The sequence below is a fragment of the Cupressus sempervirens genome, chromosome 7 (assembly GCF_028749045.1).
Source record: "Cupressus sempervirens isolate cs-2001-9-10 chromosome 7, ASM2874904v1, whole genome shotgun sequence".
Taxonomy (NCBI): domain Eukaryota; kingdom Viridiplantae; phylum Streptophyta; class Pinopsida; order Cupressales; family Cupressaceae; genus Cupressus; species Cupressus sempervirens.
In genome coordinates, this window is record NC_143124.1 from 768,297,072 (window position 1) to 768,308,888 (window position 11,817).

General features: G+C 33.1%; 1 protein-coding gene across 1 annotated transcript; it reads right to left on the bottom strand.

Moving 5' to 3' along the window:
* Positions 1-2,909: 2,909 nt before the first annotated feature.
* LOC149549574 (tRNA (guanine-N(7)-)-methyltransferase-like) lies at positions 2,910-3,608 on the bottom strand. The gene has a single exon (XM_089794342.1). The coding sequence runs from the start codon at positions 3,606-3,608 to the stop codon at positions 2,910-2,912; it is 699 nt and encodes a 232-aa protein (XP_089650468.1).
* Between the last annotated feature and the right edge of the window lie 8,209 nt (positions 3,609-11,817).

Below are 11,817 nucleotides of genomic sequence, written 5' to 3' on the forward strand. Positions count from 1 at the left end.
AGTTTTTCTTACATTTTTTTTAACAATGACAATAAACCAATAGATAATTTTTGTTTTCCTTAATCTTGAAGATGATGACTTAACTTGTCTACCATTAAAATTTTGTTAAATTCCATCCTCCTACACAAAAATAATAATTATAAATTTATAGCTCAAGAAAATGATATCAATCATGCTAGTCAGAGCACAATTTCTTGATATCAATCATGGTAGTTAGATCACAATTTATTTGTGTTATTTTGACCAATAGGAAATGGGTAAAGGGATTCTTTCTTTATGTGTTATTTTGACCCATAGGAAATGGGTGAAGGGAGTTTGTATGGAAGCATGATCAACTCATGGAGAAATATTAATAAAAGTGCGTACAAATTAAGAAATTCGATTATGTTTTTGAGTCCCAATGTTCATAATTATTAAGAAATATAGTCAAAAATTAACATAACTAGATATAGCTAAGGATATTTCATTTTCTTAAGTTATATATATATATTATAAACTTGTCAATGGATTTAGATTTTTTTGTTGGATTATTAATGTCATAGAAACTATTTTCTTTGTGGATTTTTCTATGGATAAAATTGTGTTTAATCAAACTTCATATGTTGATTAATAATTAATGATCGACAACCACCATTTAAGATCTATCAGCTATAGCATAGTAAATCATTAATAGTTAAAGATATTAATTAAAGAATAGAAACACCAACATAATCAACACCATAATTTATTGGAAAATCCAAAGTAGGAAAAACCACAAAGGAGATAATTCTAATGAAATAAATTACAGTGATTAAGATGACATTGATTAAGGTGATTTTCTACAACATGACTAACTTCCTAAAAATTGCATTGCAATATTAAAAGGTTATGTCAATAGAATTTACTATTAGGATGGCCATGACCAAAAAATATAATAATGCTCACTACCAACAAGATTATAGTCATCACATAATCTAGATAAAGTAAGAATTGCCACAAAATAAAATTTGTGAGGCTTTGTAATTACAATATTCTATTGTCTACACCTCCTTGAATTAGCTAACTAATTAACTTCACACTTGAACCACATATATCTTTTAAATAAGTAAGAAGATTGCATGAAGTGAATATGCAAACATGAATTCATGGGCTTGCATATATTTCACTTGAAATAATATACTATTTATATTGGTTGTATATCACAAATATGTAAGCTAAAACAAATTTGGGATAATTCACACCACCTCAAGAAATAGAATGATCCTTGAGCACAACAACATACCAAAACAATCTTTGGTACCAATGGTTATGATTAAACATGATGGGAAGAGTTGTTGGGACTTAAATCGAGCAACCATGTGCATCACAAAGGATCAACCAAAAAACATGATCCACTAGAATATTTCATACCATCACCAAATCATGAAATGGTAAAATAATTAATTTCCTACCAATGATAACACACATCACCTGATACAAAGGAAATCAATGGAAGATAATCAATATGCAACCAACTGATACACCAAGTTGTCGATAAACTACCATCGACACACGAGGTTGAGATAAACATGTTGACACTTAGGGTAAAAGAACAAAGTTATGTCACCTTTTAGGCTAATTAATTAGATGATTGAATTTGAGTATTTCTAACTAAAAATATGTTTTTTTGAAACATATGATCCGTCTAGATTCTTTCTAGCTAAGTTATATAAGTGTTCCAACTTTTCCAATTGGAAATACCTATTAAATACCTTATTATATGAATTTGTGTCCAATTACTAAATAAATAAGATTATTTCAAAAAAGTGATGTTTGAATAACTCTTACTCTTTTTAATGATATTTACTTAATAATATAAAACATCATTTTATAGACTTAGGAAAGATCCTACAGCACAATGGTAAATTATGAGCCTCTCATCGATAAATTAATAATAAATAATCTAGGCTTCAGTTGATTACCTATCCAAAAACAAATACCATTTTATAGATCTCATAATCATGATTATTCTCATATAGAATTTATAGTATTTTAATTAGACATACATATTTTAATAGACGAGGAGATGTTGATTTTGAAAAAGAAAAACATAGTAAATCATATCCAAAAAAATTAAAAATATATAGTGTGCTAGAGGAGAGAGCGCTCTTTCAGAACATGTATAATTTATGTCTTGGTTGGAATATATTTGTTATTAGAAATATGGTAGTGTTAGTGTAGTTTTTTATTTTTCCTATTTTGCTAGGTTTTTCCTACACTTTTAATAATCTCGCTTAGGTTAATAAAGCATGTCTTATTAGGTGAATGGTTGTGAGGTGTCACCTTCCTACATGTGAGCATCCATTAGCTATCTTGGGAAGATACTTTGCTATCTTTAGTCCGATAGATGGTTGCTCCTCATTGGTTGGTGTTGCCACCTCCTCCCTCTTCCTAGCCTATATAAGCATGCTACCTAGCTTGTATTTGGATATCTCTTGTTTTTGCATCCTCTTAATGCTATTTTGCTTCCAGCATTTTCATTACTCTCTTGGAGACTAACTCTATTATGCTATTTTGATTTTGTATCATTTGCATTCATAGTTTAGATATTTACTCTTTGCACTAGTTTTCTGGGTTAATCTTTTCAAATTCTAACATGGTATCAGAGCTTTCCTATGTGCAAGAGTAGATTTTAGTTTCCTTATTTGAGAGATTCGGGGGGGGCAAATAAACTTTATTGTAGTTTATTGAAAAATGAAGTATGCTCTTCTCTTGCATCTTTGGATGATCCTGAGAATTAGAAAAGTTTTGACAAAAACAATTTTTCTCTGGGGTTTCAAACTCAAATCTGACAACCAACTTGCATATTTGGAGTTTTCAATCACTTTTGCACACTAATAGATTTGGGAGTGTTTTGTGACGTCAATTTGCATTTGGCTTTTTTTTTTGCCTTATAGCCCGACGACGTCACAATTGTGATGTCGTCGGGCTATAAGGGAAAAAAAAAGAGGCACATTGCTCATTATCTGCTGCCACCGAATCGAGCTCCGCTGCCGCCAAGAATTATCACTGCCTCCGAATCGCCAAATCGAGCACCCAAGGTATGGAAAATTTGCTGCTGCTTCTTTCTCCTCCTTTTTCCTTTTTATATGCTCTGGAAACAAACTCAGTAGGGACATTATAGAGATATTATCATAATGGCCCGGATTCGCTTTTCGCAAAGCCAAAATTCTTTCTTTAACATACTCGCTTACCTTGTCGCGGAGCTCCATGCCTGTCATCAGGGTCGATGGGAAAATGGGTGAAAGCTGCACCAGAAGCCCACCAAAGCCGCAGCCAATATCTGCAAACCGAATTTTCTTTTCTTGACCAGTTGAGGCAGAACATGCATTCGTTGGTTTCAAATCCTTAGAGTTCGAGACTTCGTGTTCTTCTTGAGCTTCACCATTAGGGTTAGGCGCTGGAGATTTGTTGTCTTGGAGATGTTTTCCAGAGAAATATGAAGGGAAATGGTCGGCATAATCGAATTGAGCCGTACAGAGAGGTACAGGAAAGTGCGAATCACTGAGAGGATTGTTGTGAGCTCGCGCTCTGTAAAAATGCTTCCTTGGATGCTTCACGGACACGCAATGCTCTCTAGCATGTGACATTGCTCAAATTCAAGGGTTTTTCTTCACATTTCTTGACGAGATTGGAGAGAAGCTCTGTGGTGAAGAATGGCTGTTGCAGAACCTCCTGGATGAATGGCTGCCATAACACGCCTCCCGTTGTCTTGTCATATTTCTTCAAGATCTTTGCAACCCCTGTGTAGTCATGGTCTTGCTCAACGGACAAATTTGACAAAACGGGGGTTTTGAATTTGAGAAAGGGGGAAAATTAGGGACATAGTCCATTATTAACCTTATATACCTCTGATAAACACATTCGAAAACCTTTTGTCTTTTTAGGAACCCCATATACATTTGATAAACACATTCGAAAGCATTTCATCTCTTTTGGAACTATTGGAATACTTTCAACAACATTAGTGATACTAGATGATGCTCCAATAGGTCCAAGGCAGATGTTGCAATGACTAATACAAAATGAAGGTGTTGCAATATTTAATGTAGAGAGTCCGTTTGAACTTGATACTGGTATTCTGTTTTCTATGGAACAAATGAGAAGCAATTATTAGAAAATAAATAAAATATAAACTATTCAAATGCAGGAAAAAATTAAATGAAAATTTATTGCTTGTTAAATATACTTTCAGATGTAAAATGGAGGTTTTTTAGTGTGTTGATATTTAAAAAATCACATTAAGTATTATTGCCGGCATGTTATCATTGTCTCTTTATTATGATTAGTATTATTTTTCTATCTTCTTTGTGTCATCAATCAACAATATTTTTCTTTCATGTCATTTTAAGTTAGTATTTAATAGTGAAACAATACAATTATGTACAAGGTCTTGAAGGATTGGAGAACAATGGAGTCTATTCGAACAATGTGTGAGAAGGTATATTTGAATTATTATATATTAATGTATTTGATTTAGAGCTCTACTAGAATTGATGTTTTGTTTTTAGATTATAGGCTTGTAATTGAGCTATTAACAGTTTACAATACAATTACAATTGGATTGAAAAAATGAATTACAAAACTGTCACATAAAATTAGATTTAAAATTTGATACATGCCCAAAAATCTTGAGGAAGATGTACCTTTAATTGTCAAAGCCAAAGGTTCTAGAGATCTTGATGAAATTTGACAATCATCATTTGATTTTAAATGAGTTGAAGATTTTCCTTCAGAAAATGACTGGAACTGCTCCGCATGCTCTAATATCTTACGATCTGCCACTCCAGATTGTTGCGACACTAGAAGTTCATATGCCAACAAAACCCCCTGCTTCTCTGTTTCCATTGGTTTCTTGATAACTGCAATCAAAAGAAAGAAAGAAAACACTTCTGTTATAATCTATCATATCAAGTAATGTGTACATGGATTTATAGAAACTTACAGCAATATAAGCATATTCGGTACTTCTCAAAAGAACTATTTAACTGTGTTACAAAGAAGACGTGCATACATGTTTCCTATAAGATTTCAATTTATGACCTCTCACCCATGTATTTAGCCTAAATGTATTAAATATAATAAATAAATAATTTATTTGATTGAATTGTTAAGTAGCTGATTGAAATGCACCAAAATTACCCAATGGGAAGTCAGAGCTTGTCCTTTGTCGGTTCATCCTCAACGGCATATAAGAGCGTCTCCCACTTTTTAACAGCTGAGATGCAAATTTTATCATGTCAACAACCAATATTTTATCTCAAATAGCCAGAATCAAAGGCAATCATGGAGGGGAAAATGTTGTGTTGCCCACCTGTCGTCCACCTATAATTGGAAACTGTATGGGCAACCACTTAGATTCTGTAGTGCTTACAAGCACAATAAAAATATTCATGGAATAAAGGACACTATAAATTTTTAGCAATTTTAGAAGTAAAATAGGTATTCATATGGAGGAGATATTTCTTACATATTTAGTATTCATTCTTTTATAAATATGAACAGTACATTTAGTGGTGATTGCATTTAGAAGATGTTTACAGAAAAGAACATTAGATCTTGCTAACCTCTTTAAAGTGAGAGCTACCATCATCTATATCCCTTCTTGCCCTCTTCCTCATGTGATCTTGCTCTGCATTTTGCATGTTATTTGCTTCCTCTTCAACCTCTTTAAAAGTGCACTTCCTAGAGATATATGAGTTGAACCATTTCAGTGCATACTCTCTAAGAAGACAACTCTTTTCATTATCTCCTTTGCAACTGCCATTACCCTCTTTGAAATTCTTAACAAAGTTATTTCCTGATTTTGTTCTTTGTGCAATGTGATGCTACAGTAAATGTTTCTTCTTTGTTTGAAATCTAAATTTTATGTAGAATGAATGTATGTTTCCAAGTTTCCTCTTCTATTTCACAAAGATCACACCTTTTCCACTGTGGGTCTGAACTTTTTAGTTGCAAATTGCTCGTCTAGATAAGCTTCGTCAGGAAAAAATAATCAAACAATAGATATCCGCTGTTAAATTTTGTGGTTTCTAATTTGAACTGCCTTTTCTAATCCAGGTGATATGGCCTTTAGGAATACAGTTTTGCAGCATCTATCCAGCCAAAATTAAGCATTTTTACAGAAACAATTATTGGCGAATAATTGTATTCTGATTTATTCGTGGTTTTCACAGTCTGTTCGATTTTCATCCTGTAAAATAATCACTCGTCAGCGATTGGAAAAATTGGCTTTCAAAAAAGTCATTAAATAGAATGCCAACCGAATCTTAGTCTTGAAATAATGTAGCTTAGAAATAACAGCCGACATTTGAAGACTTAAAACTTTATTACTCTTAAATACAAAACCTTCGTTTAAAATCTAAGTTTCCCTCTTTGTTTTCATCTCTCTTTTATTAATTTCGCCAATCAATTTTTTCAATCCTGAAGTTCATATATTTTCACTTTTATTTTTATTTTTATTTTTAGAGTTATTATTATTTTTAGTAATTTTATTATTCTAACTATTTATCAATAATAATAATATATATTTTTTCTATTAAGACAGTTTAATAAATACCTACATCACGAGTTCAGAGTTCTGAAAAGAAAAAGAAAAAAAAAGGACTTTTCACACCCCCTTGAATATATACAATTACAAAATTAGGGGGTGATGGTATCAGTTCTTTTTAACTATCTATACTTAGACTACAATCCATTTTCATTACAAATGTTAGCAAATTTATAATCTGAAAATTCACTATTGAAATTGACCCCATCCATCCTTGACTTTGGACACCTCTGCGTGAGCCACTTGATCAGCTTCACTCTGTCTATTATCTTGATTGGGCATTGTATTCCAACCATCATGCTACACTAGTCCCTGCTCTTCATGATTATGGACTAAACCTCCACCAGATTGCTGATCAGCTCCCCAACCGGATTGAACAACATCAACCTGATCCTCCTCTTGATTATACATATTTTCCCAACCTGTTTGAGGAAGCTCAGTTTGAGGGACATCTTGCAACTGACATTCACTAATATATTTGTTCAATTCGTCCATTTTTGTTGGAGCCAAGAAGGATTGGAATCCTGAAACATAGTTTGCAGCTTGAACTTGATCTTTCTTTATCATTAAGCACCCTTCACAGATTAGCCTCATAAAGTCTGATCTTTTGATTTGAAGAACCAATGATACTTGTGACATAATATTAAATTGGGTGAGTTTAAAATTAAACTCAGTAAGCTTACTCCTCTCGGCTTGAAAGATTTCTTTATTCCTGTCCTTCCATAGAATCCATAACACCTCAATAGTCAGAACAAACCAAAAACTATTGAATTTAGAATCAAATCTATCCACATATCCAGCAAGGATCTCTGACTAGGAAAAACTATTAATACAGTTCTACTTGCATGGAGACCCCAAAAAAATAGACCATATCTTACGTGCATATAAACATTCAAAAAATAGGTACTCAAAAGACTCATGAACATTACAAATATTACAACACACAGGAGCAAGACCAATTGATGAAAGGACTTTCCCAAGAGCTAACTTCTTAAATAAGAGCAACCACTTCGAACAAAGTTTTTTTTTGGCTCTGCTTTACTTTTCGACATGTATTCAAAGAAAAAAGACCAAATAGAAAAAGGCTTAATTTTCCCCCAACACTGAGACACCCTAGCTATGAGAGAGGAGTCATTTTTCATACAGAGATAAACATTTTTGGTAGTACTTTCTGATAACAGATTACCATTAATCCATTTAATCTTCTTTAAGGATCCATTAGCATCTAACAATTATTTTGGCTTACAACTAAGCATTGCTTTCTTAATAAGGGTATATGTCTTTTTCTGCGAGTCAGGAATGTTAAATTTGTATTTGATATCCTCCCACTCCCTTAGCTGCCCACCATCCATAATGTCCTGTATCAACGAGATCCCCTTTAAGTTCCAAGCCTTGGCTAAACAACTCTGTGTTAAAGCCAAAGGTTTACCATTATAGGAAAGCCCCCACCAAATAGATCTATCTTTGACCAGATAGTGTGGAGGACCTCCTACTGCTCCAATTTGCAATATCCTCCTCTTCACATGCATAAAATAGAAATGAAAATGTTATAATCTATCATAACAATGGTCTTTATGTAATGTGTATACTACCATAGTCCATACACAATTTTGAAAGACTACAATCAAAATCTAGACTCATATAATTGTGATCTCTCTAGCACTATGATGTCATTTAATATGTCTTGCTAAAACTTGTAAATTTTGTTCCTTTTGCCATGTCATATAATATCTCTTGCCTTGTAGCTTATATGTTTTGAAATTGTTGTTAGGCCTTGTAGCTTGTATGATTTGATTGTTGGAGAGCTTCTACAGCTAAGCAAGAAGGTCGTTGCACGAGTTATATAGCCACACACTCATGTATGAAAATTGCATATTTTTTAATCTAATGTATATTTTAACTAGACTTTTAGCTTATATGTTTTGAAATTGTTGTTAGGCCTTGTAGCTTGTATGATTTGATTGCTGGAGAGTTTCTACAGCTAAGCAAGAAGGTTGTTGCATGAGTTATATAGCCGCGTGCTTGGGTATGAAAATTGCATATTTTTTAGTGGCTTAATGTTGTAAGGTCTCTTGAAATAAGACCTTCAGGCGGTTGGTCAAAGTTTTACAAATAATCTTATCCAGAAATTTGCCTAGAGCAATTGATTGAATGTTATAAAAGGTGATTGGATTAAATGTCTTAGGAATAAAGTCAAAGAAAGTATTTTTTAAAATATTAAAGTATTTAGCTAGGTCTAAGAAGATTTGTGTACTTTTGACAGTTTTTCTTAATTTGTGAAAGTTGTAGACCGAATTTTTCATAGCCCGATTTTTGCTTCTGCAAAGAACGATCATGTCAGATAATATAAGTGAAGAACAAAACAAGGAGACAATCGCTAGATTGTGGTCTAACTTGAAAAGAAAAGGTGATGGAAAATGTTATTGTCCTTGCAAAATTTGTAAGGGCTTAAATCGTAGAAGACTGCTAATCAAAACAGCTAAGAGACATTGCAGGGAGAATGGTCACATTGAAGGGGGGCATGACTATCATCCACTGGTAATTTGTTCATTATATCATTTTAACAATTTATATACATATGAAATCACTTGATGATGAGTTGATGATCATGGTTTATTTATGTTAATCAATTTTATATAGGTTGATCTCCCCAGGGAAGTACATGATATGAACCACAAAAATTCGAAGAATATAGTTTTTGAAGTGGAGGAACATGGAGGTGCAAATATCCAAGGTGAAGACAATGATCCCATGGAAGATGACGATCATGCGCTAGAAAACACAATTGAAGATGATGGTATAAATACATTGATCCATGACACATTTAGTCCAAGCATGTCTGATGATGATGATGATGATAGCCTCGATGTACCTCTACTTGAGAAGGCATACGAGCCCCTATATAAAGACTCCCAAACAACTCTTCTCTCTGTTGTATTGTTGTTGTTGAACTTGAAGGTTATGAGTGGTTTATCCAACATAACTATGTCACGTATGTTAAGGTATGTCATATATGTCTTTATAGTTAACAAAGGGTGAATAATGTACCACTAATATTGTTTATATTAACAACTTATATTTTTTCCTGTAGATTGATAGGCGAGTTTCTGTTACCATTATCAAATATTCTACCTCGCTCATATCGAGAATTATCTACTATTATGAAAGATATTGGAATGGAGTATCAAGCAATACATGCTTGTCCCAATGATCATATTATATATTATAAAGAACATGAATTTGCAACACAATGCCCTGTATGTTATACGAGTAGATATCGAACAGATCGACTAACAAAAAAGGTGCCTTAAAAGGTTCTTCGTTACATCCCCATTATTTCACAGATGCGACAATTATTCAGGTGTAGTAGCTTGGCTCAATTTATGGATTATCATGCACGCAATAGAAGTCGAGATGACATTATTCGAATCCCTGTGGATGGTTCGACATTTATGCACATCGAGGAAAAGTGGCAACACTTCAAAGAAGAACCTCGTAATCTCAGGCTTTCATTGGCAGCGGATGGTGTCAATCCATTTGGAGAGATGAGATCTGTTTACTCGGTGTGGCCTATTTTTGTTATCAACAATAACATTCCTCCGTGGATGTCAATAAAGAGGGAGCACATTATGTTGACAATGATTGTTCCAGGTATCTTATCATTTGATAGTTATTAATTTACATGTACTTACAAATCTTGCAGTAAAACGGTCACAATAATTATGTAATGTTACTATTCATTCAAGTAGGTAAATATCAAGTTAAAGATATGAATGTATATATTGAGCCTCTTATCGACGAGTTGGTGGAGTTATGGAACGGTGTCACTATGTATGACGTGTCTAGACCAATAGGACAAAGACAATTTCAATTCCATGCAATACTTGCATGGACAATACATGATGCCCCAGGGCTAACACATTTTTGTGGTATGTTATAGTGAATTCAAGTTGCGCATGATAATTCATTAATGTATAAAAATCAACATATTTAATAATCCAATTATATCATTATCTTGTAGGTCTTCAAACAAAGGAAAAATTTGCATGTCCAGTTTGTGGTCCAAAAATGAAATCTCGTCATTCAAAAAGTTTAAGAAAGCAGGTGTTTGATGAGTGTAGACACTTCCTCCACAGGAATCATAAGTATCGAAGTACAGAAAAACATCTTTTCAATGGGAAAGAAGAGACTACATCAAATCCACGAAGAATGACACCTCGCCTATGGAAGTTGGAATATAATAGAATTAATCGTCAAGGTAATGTTGTTCCACTTAATGGTTTATGTTTGTAATTTATATATTTTTATTGTGATTTTTGTTTACTAATTGTGTAATTGATGATCGTGAAGGTCATCAAGGTAGTACTGACAACCTTCCAAAGGGACTAAAAAGCTATCCCAGACAATTTAGCAGGTTGCCCTACTACGAGCACTTACAAATTGTGCATTTGTTTGATTCTATGCATATTGGAAAGAATATAATAGAGACATTGTGGAAAATATTGGATGGAAGGCGTGACAAAGAAAAAATTGTCAAAATTTGTAATGACATTCATGAATCCAATCATGCATTGAAGAATTTCATTCACTCAAATAGCAACAGAGATCAGATTAATATAAGTGCCCTTCCTTGGTTATTAACAGAGCAACAAAGTGATGCCATAAAAGAAGTCATACGAAAAATTCGATTTCCCACAGGATTTGCTGCGAACATAAACAATCTCATATAAAAAAAAAGTGAATTTGGGCCAGGGCTCAAAACGCATGATTGGCATACTTTCATCAAGGTAAGTTATGTTCTTCTATATTTACAATATATTCATAAACTATGTGTACTGTTCGTTATGTTATGTTAGAAAACAATGAAATGATTGGTTTATAATTACTGCAGTACGTGCTTCCTCTATCTCTCCCAGAGCCCTTCAACAATAACATCAAACAAGTGATATACGATCTTGGAAAATACATGAGGTAAGCAGTAATATCTGTTCAATTTGTTGTATATATTTATTATATTCGTGATTTGTTTTTCTTGCTATGTAATCTATTGTATATTATTTTGTAAAGTCTCATATCTATATATTTTTTGTGACTTGAATCTCTTAATGTAGGTGGTTTTCATCTAAAGAAATCAATAAAGAAGATATAAACTATTGGAAGAGAAGAATTCCTCATTTACTGTGTGAAATGCAAAAGTGTCTACCTCCAACTTTTTTCAATGCACAGGAACACTACGTCATACACCTAGT

Coding starts and splice junctions, on each gene's coding strand:
- LOC149549574 (XM_089794342.1), bottom strand. CDS start 3,608: ATGTCACATGCTAGAGAGCATTGCGTGTCCGTGAAGCATCCAAGGAAG.